General features: G+C 49.5%; 1 protein-coding gene across 1 annotated transcript in view; it reads left to right on the top strand.

Moving 5' to 3' along the window:
• Window positions 1–12078, top strand: part of L3HYPDH (trans-L-3-hydroxyproline dehydratase) — a 171372-nt gene extending 159294 nt beyond the window's left edge. The window contains exon 5 of the mRNA XM_085869479.1: window positions 9897–12078. Coding sequence (XP_085725605.1) covers window positions 9897–10022 — 126 coding nt within the window. The 3' untranslated portion in view covers window positions 10023–12078. The remainder of the gene's footprint in view (window positions 1–9896) is intronic.
• Window positions 12079–12520: the final 442 nt, after the last annotated feature.

Genomic DNA, 12520 nt, shown 5'->3' with positions numbered 1-12520 from the left:
TGTGGAACTAAATATATTGTTACGAATTTCGGTCCGCCCGGCGTGCGATCGGCCATGTAACTCAAATCGCGACCGCGTCACCCACCGGAACGGACAATTCGGTCGTGACCCTCCTTGAAACTATCGCCAGGAGCTAGTCACTGGTGGGTCTTTCGACCCCACCACAATCGTGCCAATCGGCCACCCGCGCAGGATAGGGTTGTTCGCCAAACTCGACTTACCCAAGTACCTGTGCGGGTAGTTAACTGGGCGATCATACCTCGCCGCTGGCCGACCTAGGACACGAACCGCTTAAGCGGTCCGTTCCATGCTTCAGTGATAATCGAGCGGTGTTATCGCCGGCCCCGACGGACGTGATTAGTTACCGGGTGCTTTCACCCTTCTACCAATTCCTTCCGTGATGCAATATGGAACTTTCAAACAAAGGAAAGGACGCAACGAAACAGGGAACAGTTCGACAAGTACATTTATTATGCATTCAGACAAGGCAAGCACGTATTCACAGCCATACAGTAAGAATGCAATTTACAAGCAAGAGTTACAACCGAATAAAGCAATGTTTATTTACATGCACTTAAACAGTTTGTACTTTACAAGACACGGCGCCACAACATGCATTCAAAGAAAAAGCAAGAAAAGACCCCCTCATAGACAAGGGAGTCAGACTGGGCCCGTGGGCCTAATGCGCGTGGAACCTGGAGGAGCGGCCAGGTCCACGAGACCGAAGGGTCTTACCCGCGCCCTCGTGGCGTGATTGCGGGCAAGCCGCGATATCAGCGTAGCTGCGCCTGGATTCGTGCCCCTGGCGTGGTCGGCGAGCGCTCTCCAGCGCTCCCCGTCTGCCTTTCCCGTCGGCTTCGAGCTCCGTCTCCCGACTCGACTGCCCTGCCGAAACTGCAGACTTGACTGCCCCGCCGACACTGCTGCTGCCACTCCACTGCTCTCACTCTTCTGCGCTCTCCAGACCCTCCAGACTTGACTTTCCTGCCGACACTCCGCCGCTCCCACTTGACTGTTCTGCCGACACTCCGCCGCTCCCACTTGACTGTTCTGCCGCGAGCTGCGCCGTGCTCGCACTTATATAGCCCGGGGGAGGGGCGTCAATGCAAATTTGTGGATCACAGCGGGTTCGGAGGCGGGGCCACACCACCCGATGCTCAGCCATTGGGCGGGATGAAAAGGGGGCGGGAGGCATTCCTGATCCGCTTTTTGAGGCGAAAGGAACGCATTCACAGCCCATGGCACGACGTGTGGTAGAAAGGCGGAGGTGGTGGGAGTTTGGTTGTTGGCGGGCGTCGTTTGAGAATGGCAGTGAAGCAATGTTTGCGGGGTGGAGTTGTGGAGGTAAAGAGGCGAAGGTGGTGATTTTGAGTTGTAGTTGTTTGGGAATGATGTTGGTGGTGGCGATTTGGTTGTTGGGGTATGATTGGTCCAAAACAATGATAGAGAAAAGAAAAACGGATATCTCAAAGGATCGCAGCCCGGTGAACACGGAAATTCCCTCTAAACAACGGTGGGGAAATCTCACTACACAATACTTATCGTCATAACTGATCTAAGGACCCTTTATGGTGTATTGCGAATTTCCACAGCCATAACACTACCCCCTCCCCTTTTTACAGACTCGTCCCGAGTCGTCAAATTTTCGTGTGCCATGATGTGTGGTTCTCCCCTAGTACAGTTTATCTTTGGATCCCTGAGTGTGACATTCATGGTATTCGTGTCCCCAAAATAAATAACCTACGGGCTGAGTAACTAACTAAACAAACCCACTCATATGGACGACTTAAATAAATTGCCGGCGCAAAGACACACATGCCGGGTGCGCAAAACACATTTACGTTGTACACCTTAACCTTAACTTATAAATTTACACCACACCATGGCCCAGGATCGATGGACTCTGCGGAAGAAACAACCGTCACAAGCAGGGGGCCAGGCTGCTTAAGCGCAGTCCAAGGCCTCCCCCTTTTGAAATGAACGCAGTGAACTGGCAAACGTTACACGGGCTGCCAGTGCAGTCCCGTGTTGCAGCTGCCAACAGGGCAGTCCTTGCGACTTGCGCGATGATCCCGGCACACATGGTAATAAACGGGGGTGGGGGGGGTTGCAAAACAGAACGGGGCAACTGAATGAGGGCAGCTGGCATGGGGCCAAGGCAAAGGCAGGCAGGCAATGCATGGCAAGGCCGCTGTAGCAAACAGCCAGCAGATGAAGCTGAATGACACAGGCCTTGTCGTAAAACAGCCGGCAGACGATCCGACCGGCACAGGCCTTGCAGCAAACATAGCCGGCAGATGAAATGGAGTGGCCGGCACAGGCCTTGTAGTAACAGCCAGCCGATGAGGTGGCCGGCACAGGCCTTGTCGTAACAGCCGGCAGACGATCCGGCCGGACAGGCCTTGCAGTAAATCAGCCAGCAGACGATCCGGCCGGCACAGGACTTGAAGTAACACAGCCATCCGATGAAGTTGGTCAGCCTCTGCCTTGAGATGGAGGTTGGTGGAGGGAGTGCGGTGGTGCTGGCCACTCAGAAGGTGGGCTCGGACCTACCCTACTGTCTCCCTCCCAACCTATCGCGTTTACCTGTCTCTGTCCATAGCCACCCCCTTAATTTGTCAAAACCAATTCAGCCCCAACTTATTTTTTTTGTTTTTATTTTTATTTTTACTTCCCTTCTATAATTTCGTCTCCTAACCCCCTTTATCGTCGTTGTTCGGCTAACCTATCCTGTCATCTAGCCTACTCCCAACCCCTACATTCCCTTCCTGGAGGGGAATAAGGGAGAGCTAGCGTCCTGTGTCGAGGCCCTATGAAGCCTCAGAATGGCCTCCTCAGATTTCAGCGATCTTTTTACCACGGCGAGTCCAGCGGCCCACCGACAGCGAAGGGATGGATGGTGTGGAGGGGTACACTTCCCTATCTACCCTAACATTTATTAACCTTAAACTACCCCGAGGCTTTCAACAAACGCCTCTCGCTTAAACTATTGGTTCTAACAACCAAGATTCCCGTCGCCTGTGTTGGTGTCCTCTCAAATTTCGGGCCATGCCCTCCAGTTTTCCATCGTGCCCTTGCACGGTCTCATGGCTGGGACGCGTGGCTCCCTTGGCAGGAACTACCCTCTGCTGATTCTCCTACGATGGCACCCCCGGGCACTACACTGCCTCCGAGCCTACCAGCTCCCTAAACTTGGGAGTGCCCTCCCTTGAGACTCCCCCTCAACGCTCACGTGGCAGGCTGGTGCCCCGGTCCCCTTTTCGAGGGTCACCCATGCCCACACACTGCCCACGCGCCGTATGGCGCCCCGGAACCCACATCAGCGGGTCACCCGTGCCCACTGCACTATCCCGGCCCCCCATGGGCCCTTGGCCTACTGCGGCCAACTAGCCCGGTGCCCAGGGTACCCACTCAGCGATACTCACCTTTCACAGCCACACTCCCAACCCGTCAGCAGGGCTCCTGCACCCCTCCAAATGGGTTTCGAGCCTACTTCCCCACCAACAACAAAACGACCTCCATTTTGTCAATTTGACTAACCCACTAACTCACATTACACTGACCCCGGGGTCCCTTGGGTGGGAATCACTCATCGCACCATGCATTCCCCAATCACTCCATTCACACAGACCCGCTGGCCTCACTCACTCATCAAGCACATGTTTCCACTTTCCACACACACTGCTGAATCCTGCCATTCTGCTCACTAAATCCCCTAACTACCTCGTGTTCCCACGTCATCCCTTACACTATAGCATGGTCCTTTTTCCACTACGTAGCTAAGCTACGTCCCCTCTACACACTCAAAGTCATCACTGTCTCCAATTCCAAAATAAATATCATTTCCCCTCCTAAATCTCAACGAAAATCCCCCTAACTAATCCATTCCACGGGCCCCATGAGGACTTACCCCTGCCCCATGAAGCCGGTCTAGCTATGCTAACCCTTCCATCTAACTAGTGGTATCCTGTGCCCAAGCAAGGGGGGTCTTCCACCCCTTGCCCAGGGAATCCTGTTCACCCGAAGCGAGGCTTGCTTTCTTTTTTTTAATGCGCGTGCACCAGCGCGGCAACTCGCAACCTGCGCTCCTTGCCCGTGACGTCATGGCAGCTGTTCGCGTACCTTGTCCCTCTTGGATGGTACCATCCAGCAGGGATCTCCCCTCCTGCCGGATTCCAACCCTACGTGCAGCCATGATGTTACACTGCACATTAAAAACAAGCCTCGCGTATCGAGGGGTTCCCCACACGAACACATGTGCTCTGCCCGTCGGAGCTTAACACACGCTCGCGTGGAGAACCCGTCCGGTCCAAATCCGTTATCCAGCCTACCTTTTGTCCGTCCGCGGGATCGGCAACATCCACCGCTGGAGTTTACGGACCGGGTTTTACTCCCGCAAGCGCGCACGTGGAGGCCTCATGCGCTGCACGGCACGAACCTCGCGCTCGCCACCGTGCAAACCCGGCACGGTGCTCAAAACAGCTACGGCCGCTACCCAGCCTCTGTCCCTTATCTGTCGCCGTCATCGTCTCCATTCCCTCCACGCGCTCCTGCGTGTTACGACGCTCACACACCACTCCATTGCATTCACACCGGGAGAAGCGGTTGCGTGCTCCCGCATGCCGACTGTCATCTCCCTTGCATACCGCTCTCTCACACACACGGTCCCTCTCACACACCGTGCTTCACTCACGCACACCATACCACACACACGAGGTGACACTCATGCGCGGTGTCTCACTCATACATGGGGCTTCCACTCACACCCGGAGTACTGGGAAGCACGCACCCCGGCACACTCGTGACCACACCACTCACACACGGGGGCGCATTCACACCTTTCACCACACACACGGGACAATCACACTGGGGAATCGGGTCACCTCTAGGGCTCCCGGGGTCTCCATATCCCCCAAGCTTTGTGTGCACCTGTCCACAGCACTCGCCCCCTCAACTCGACTTGGCACGACTGAACTCACCTGGTCGAGATCAGCTTCAAGGGAGAATAGTGTCTCCCTCCGTTCCCGAAGGAGGCCATCCAGCTGCTCGCACCGGGTCCCTAAACAGTCCGCCAGCTCCCCCTCATGCTCCTCCACCACCTTAATGTGTGTGTGCTCATCCTTAACCCCGTCTTTATCGTGCAGTCTCTCCTCTATTTTTTTTCCCGCGTCTCTATACATTTTCTCTCCTTGTTCCTTATTTCTGTTTCTTCCTGGTTCCTTTTTTCTTCCCATTTGAGTCGTTCTTCCTCCTGGAGCTTTTTGAGTTGTTCGTTCTCTTTCAGGAGTTTTTCGATCTCCGTGGACTCAAATTTTGCTCTCCCCTAGAGCTGGTTAATTTCAAACTCGTATAGTTTTTGTGTTCTCTCCCACTGTTCCTCATGCTTTTCAGTCTCCAATCTCATCACTTCTTTCACTTGGCTTAGTTCTTTTTCCTGTTTCGTTCGTTGTTCTTTCATTATTTCTGCGTACTTCAACCTTGCTTTCTTTTTCAATTGTTCTTGTCTTTCTTTTTTAATTTCTTTCACCCCCTGTCCCTCATTCTCCAATCTCATCGTTTCCTTCAATCGGTTAACCTCAAATTCATGTTCTTGTTGTTTTCTATTCCACTGTTCCTCTCATTCTTCCTTCTCCAATCTCGTTGTCTCCTTCAGTTGACTGATTTCTCCTCCCTGCTTCATTCCTTGCTCCTTCACTTTCTCCTCCTACTCCAACCTATTTTTTTCCTTTTGTCATTCAGTTTCAAATTCATATTCTTTCAGTTTTTTATTCCACTGTCCCTCTTGTTGCCCATTCTGCAATCTCGTTGCCTCCTTCAATTGGCCGACTTCCTTCTCCTGTTTCATTCGTTCTTCCTTCATTACTCTTTCTTGCATCTCATTCTCCAATCCGGCCCTCGCTTCCAGCCGTTCGATCTGCACAGTGTGGCTCCTCTACGCCTCATTCTCCGTTTTCGTTCTTTCTTATTTTAACATCTTCAGTTCGTTTTGCAATCCCCCCTCCTTGTTTTGGTGTCCCTGCAACTCAGAAGCTTTTCTTTCTAATTCCTTTCTCATCTCCACACCTCTTTCACATTCTTGCTTCCTCATCTCATCCATTCTCTTGCCGTATTTCTCTTTTATTTCTATCCATTCCTCTCCTCTTTTTATCTTCCATTCTCGTCTTTCTCTTTTCCGATTGCCTGTTCTTACCTCATGCTTCAGTCGTTCCAATTCCCCATCTTGTTTGCGTTTTTCCTTTCTCCTTCCTCCCTCATTTTTCCCTGCAGTTCTTCGAACTGTTCTGACTTTTCCAGCAATTCCTCCGTCCTTTCCTCCAGATGTTCCTCTCCTCTTTTTATCTTCCGTTCTTGGCTTTCTCTTTCCTGATTGCCTGTTCTTATCTCTTCCTTCAGTTGCTTTATTTCCAAATCGTGTTCGCATTCTCTTTCTTCCAACTTTTTTTCCATTCTTCTTCCATGTGCCTTCTATCCCTGGAGTTACCAATTCGCTCCTCCTTCATTCTCTCGCTCAGCTCGCTCGTCTCTTGTTCCCACTTATGGATACTCAACTCTATATTCCTCACTTTTCACTTTAGTTCCTCGAACTGTCCCGACTTTTCCAACCATTCTTCCTCCCTCTGCTCCAGATGTTTCTCTCCTCCCTTTATCGTCTCTTCTCGGATTTCTATTATCTTTTTGCCTGCTTCTACCTCTTTCTTTAGTTTTTTTTTTTAATTCCCAATCGTGTTCGCACTTTTCCTCCTCCAGCTCTGTTTGCCTTTGTTCTTCCTCCCTCCCCTCCCCCTGCACATCGGCCCATCGCCGTGACTCCGCTCGCACGCAATCCTCATGAACCCTGTCCACGCGCCGCCGTGCCTTGTCCAACTCAAAGGAAAACGAGTGTAATTCCCCTATACAATTGTCACCACTCCTCCACCGCTGCAAGGACCCCGACACCCGTCCCCGAAGCCCGCCAATGCACGCTCCGGCCTCCCGCCACGCCCGCCATGACCCCGTGGTTTGAAACGGTTGTTGGGAGCGCTCGCCTCGTGTCGTGCCGCTTGTAGCGCCATTAATAGCAGCCCGCTCACGCCTCGTGCCACGCTGAAGTGCAGCCGCGCCGCCATCTTGCGACTCCGTTTGCCAGCAAAGTTCGCGCTCAGAACAGGAGGGTGAGCTCCCCCATGGATTAAAATTACAAGTACCGTCCCGGGCCATGGATTCTACATTACTACACATATTAATTTCTACCCCCAGCACCCGCTCTCCTTGAAACTCCATCCTATTTCTCGGAAGGGATGAATTTTGTTTTTTAACTCGCTCGAATTTGGGGAACACGGAGGGTCGCTTCACTCACCCCTGATCCGGTTCCGTGAATTTAGTTGGAGACTGAGGTGGATTTGAATCCCACACTCCTGACACCAGTGTTACGAATTTCGGTTCACCCGGCGTGCGATCGGCCACGTAACTCAAATCGCGACCGCATCGCCCACCGGAACGGACAATTCAGTCGTGACCCTCCTTGGACCTATCGCCAGGAGCGAGTCACGGGTGGGTCTTTCGACCCCACCACAATCGTGCCAATTGGCCACCCGCGCAGGATAGGGTTGTTCGCCAAACTCGACCCACCTAAATACCTGTGCGGGTATTTAACCGAGTGATCGTACCTCGCCGCTGGCCAGCCGAGGACACGAACCGCTTAAGCGGTCCGTTTCGTGCTTCAGTGATAACCGAGCGGTGTTATCGCCGGCCCCGACGGACGTGATTAGTTACCGGGTGCTTACACCCTTCTACTAATTCCTTCCGTGATGCAAGATGGAACTTTCAAACAAAGGAAAGGACGCAACGAAACGGGGAGCAGTTCGACAAGTACATTTATTACGCACTCAGTCAAGACAAGCACGTATTCACAGCCATACAGTAAGAATGCAATTTACAAGCAAGAGTTACAACCGAATAAAGCAATGTTTATTTACATGCACTTAAACAGTTTCTACTTTACAAGACACGGCGCCACAACACGCATTCAAAGAAAAAGCAAGAAAAGACCCCCTCATAGACAAGGGAGTCAGACTGGGCCAGTGGGCCTAATGCGCGTGGAACCTGGAGGAGCGGCCAGGTCTACGGGACTGAAGGGTCTTACCCGCGCCCTCGTGGCGCGATGGCGGGCAAGCCGCGATGTCAGCGTAGCTGCGCCTGGCTTCGTGCCCCTGGCGTGGTCGGCGAGCGCTCTCCGAGGCTCCCCGTCTGCCTTTCCCGTCGGCTTTGAGCTCCGTCTCCCGACTCGACTGCCCCGCCGACACTGCAGACTTGACTGCCCCACCGACACTGCTGCTGCTACTCCGCTGCTCCCACTCTTCTGCGCTCTCCAGACTTGACTTTCCTGCCGACACTCCGCCGCTCCCACTTGACTGCTCTGCCGACACTCCGCCGCTCCCACTTGACTGCTCTGCCGACACTCCGCCGCTCCCACTTGACTGTTCTGCCAACACTCCGCCGCTCCCACTTGACTGCTCTGCCGCGAGCTGCGCCGTGCTCGCACTTATATAGCCTGGGGGAGGGGCGTCTATGCAAATTTGTGGATCACAGCGGGTTTGGAGGCGGGGCCACACCACCCGATGCTCAGCCATTGGGCGGATGAAAAGGGGGCGTGAAGCATTCCTGATCCGCTTTTTGAGGCGAAAGGAACGCATTCACAGCCCATGGCACGACGTGTGGTAGAAAGGCGGAGGTGGTGGGAGTTTGGTGGTTGGCGGGCGTCGTTTGAGAATGGCGTGAAGCGATGTTTGTGGGGTGGAGTTGTGGAGGTAAAGAGGCGAAGGTGGTGGTGTTTGAGTTGTAGTTGTTCGGGAATGATGTTGGTGGTGGCGATTTGGTTGTTGGGGTATGATTGGTCCAAAATAATGATAGAGAAAAGAAAAACGGCTATCTCAAAGGATCGCAGCCCAGTGAACACGGAAATTCCCTCTAAACAACGGTGGGGAAATCTAACTACACAATACTTATCGTCATAACTGATCTAAGGAGCCTTTATGGTGTATTGCGAATTTCCACAGCCGTAACAATATTAACAACCAAAGTTGTCCAAGTCTTTTTGGAACACCCTGTAATTATTTTTGCCCTCAAATTAATTCTGCCCCTTTGCCTTTCTGCCACTCTGGAGAGCGAGAGGATTTGTTTTCAGGTATTGGCCTCGTTTACCACCCACAATAGCCCCTCCTTTGGGCAGGGACCATTGGTGAAATCACTTGCACGATTCCACGTCTACAGGCAAAAATTTCAAGTCGTCTCGCCACACTAGTAATTGGAGTGGGGGGGGGGGGTGATTTGACCCTGGTTACCCCAAGCACGCATGCAAAATTTGGAGTTGATCAGCCAAGCTGTTTTTGGCTCACTTGGGCTTTAGTCCGGTGAGCTTACTGTGTGCGATTGAGACCAAATGCATAATTTTGATGAGACTTGGCCACCAGCTTCATATTTGATGCCCAACGAAGGTGTATTGAACGAAGGTGAAGGCTCCTTAATCTACAAGAGGTGTTGCATCAGCAGCACAGCCATGCCCTCGGCTAAAAACATGACCTGCAACCATGTATCGCTGTAATCAGCATCGAGAGAACTTCCATTCAACCAATCGCTTGACCAGATTCTGTGCATGAACAAAATTTCGTTATTTTGATGTCATTGACTGGTGCTCTTGACCCAGATGAGCTCCAGGACTTGTAGTCCTATTTTCAGTCTTATGATGTATGGAACAGACATACAAACTTTCCCTTCTTTTATAGAATAGAATTCCTCGTGTGATTCCTTCCCAACAGTTTTGCTTCAACTTTCCATAACCCTTACTCATCACAATTTCACCTTGATCTCATTTTCATGTCACCAAACTCTAACCACAGACATGACGACTTGTGTTTCAGGAAACGCAATGCGGTCCCTTTCCAGCAGTTAAGGTGGAGGTGTCAGGTGAAGCTTTCTATACAGGGTTCAGCACCTTCATCCTGGAAGCTGCAGATCCCTTGTGCTCTGGATTCCTGCTTCCTTGAAAGTTGCATCACATCTAATTCCTCACTCTAGGTGATTTGGGATCAAATTGTAAGGCTGAAGGTGGGGGAGAGATTGGTCGAACACATGTATGCACACACTTTTAAGGCAATTGGAATTAAATGACAACTGTACGATACATTAAATGAATAGTCCCAAATGGAACAGACACTTGTCTCTCGGTGGAGGGCGGTCATAGCTTGCATTCAGTGATAAAGTTGATTTTCAATTTAATTTGATGGAAAATTATCATGAGCAGAGTACCCACCCGAAGGACCGTCTTGTTTCAAGCATCCAACAAGTTCTTCCGAGACGTCCCTTTATTTGGGCAGCGTATAGGCAACATACCGCTGCCTCGATCACTCCCAGAAATGAAAAGAACTCATGTTACATACATTAAGCAAAAACATGCATACATTGTGGTCAGTAACAAGATTATAATCGCTACTTTCAGCACATAAATCACGATCGGAATGGGTGGCAAAGGAAGTAAGAATAAATTAAATATTACCTTAAATGATGGTTGATCCACCTAGAATAAAAGGAAAAACTGACGTTTAAGGCCTGATCCTTCATCGGGGCAAAGGATAGAATCTGTTTGAACCTCTGCTCCCATTGTTCAATCTTGCTCCAACAAAGGATAAGGCCTGAAACATCAGTTGTTCCTTTTATTCAAGGTGGATCAACCACCATTTAAGGTAAATTTTATCGTGGTTATATAGCTCGGATTATTCCGATTGCAGTGGCCCATAGATTGATGCCAAGGTCCTGAAGTCTAAGGACTGAGGTCTATATGTATTATCGCCTTCACAAGGCCCAAGACGCGTATCAGCTCCAACATTTCAATATTTGATTATTCTTAACAGTCGCTTAGGTTGTTTTACACTAAATGGAAAACTTGTATGGAGAGCATAGCAATTGTGGATATGACACTTCCGAAGATGTCTTAGGCTTACCAAAATCGCAGATGTATTAATTTTACATGTTGCAATCGTGGGTGGCATCAGGTCAGATGTCCAACCAATTAGTATAGAGCAGACATATACAGGGTAGGCCAAAAGTCACTGAAGGTTTGTTTTTTAATAACTTTTTATTTTTAAATAAAAAAATTAATGAAATAAATTGCAAATGGTAGTTTAATTCATGGAATATTTTTTTTTTTTTTTGAGATTAATTGTGAAAAATAATGTCCTGCAAATGGCCCCCATTGGTTTCTTGACAAAGTCTTGCTCTTGGATTTTCAGCACCCCAAATTCGGTCGTTTTGTTTGTTTACATAGGCATTTAGGTGGAAATGGGCTTCAACACTCATAATGACTTTTTGCATAAAATCAGGATGGTCCCTAAGGAGTTGCTGCAATTTGGGTGCAAATGTTAGTCGATTTGCTGGATATTGAGGTGACATTTTGTGCACAATTTGAAGCTTGTAAGGAACGAGCAACACATCTTTATTCATTATCCTTCGCAATAATGATCTTGCCATTCCGAGCTGAGATGCACCTTTACGAGTTCATGTTTCTTGGTTTTCGTTAACTCTCCCCAACACGAACACGGTCAATGTTTTCTGGAGTACGACTTTTTTGGGGATTTTCCACTGCGGGCTGAGTTATGAACAGACCCCTTTGACTCAAAACGAGCAATCAAGTTCCAAATCGTGTTTTCTGATGGTTGTTCTCGAACGTTAAAATGATTGATTTCTCACTGGAGTATAAAATTCAACAATTTTCACGTGCTGGTCGTTGGTAAATTTATTCATAATGAATGTCCCTGGTCTTGTCTTTAAAAAAAAAAGAGATATTAAAAATTAGTTAAAAAGAAAAATGTTAAAAAGAAAAAGGAAAACCAATGATTTCTGGCCCACCCTGTACATAAAAACACTTGCTCCACTATATTATATAGATTGCATGTTATATTCACACAATTACATTTCAAGTTAATCATCTCACCACTTGGATGGAAATTCACCAAAAAAGGGCTCTTTCGTTTTTACGCATCGACATGATGAATTATCATTCCAAGTTTCAAAACGATTCGTTGAGCCACCTCAGAGGAGTAGGAATAGGGGGAAAAAAACGAAAAATCATTAATGTTTTACTTTACAGTCTTTTCTCCACGAGAAAGTGTCCTCAATGCCGATGCCATATCATAATGACCTCCGCTTACTGTGACCGCACAATGCAGGCCCCATTCTTTAAACCAAAGTTTTACTTCCATTTTTGTCCCAATTTTACCAGGATGACAAACTTTGTTATTTTGCCTTACAATATGCTTGGGCCAAGCTGTGGATGGAGAGAGAGAGAGATATTGATAGATAGATATATGGATGAGTGGAGGAAATGCTCGACATAACCATTTGTTCAGCAAAGTGCACTGTGGGTATATGCGGTACAAACATATGGGGAGGCGGAGCTCAAAGGTCACAAATCGATCGGCCCTTTGAAGACAAGAGAGCAGCGTCACTCAATTTGCATATTGATTACCATGTTCTTCCGATCAAATGC

The sequence above is a fragment of the Eptatretus burgeri genome, chromosome 2, assembly GCF_056783735.1.
Source record: "Eptatretus burgeri isolate ZD-2024b chromosome 2, Ebu_testis_v1, whole genome shotgun sequence".
NCBI lineage: Eukaryota > Metazoa > Chordata > Myxini > Myxiniformes > Myxinidae > Eptatretus > Eptatretus burgeri.
Note: the sequence above shows the minus strand (reverse complement) of the source record. Positions and strands in the feature narration are given on the sequence as shown.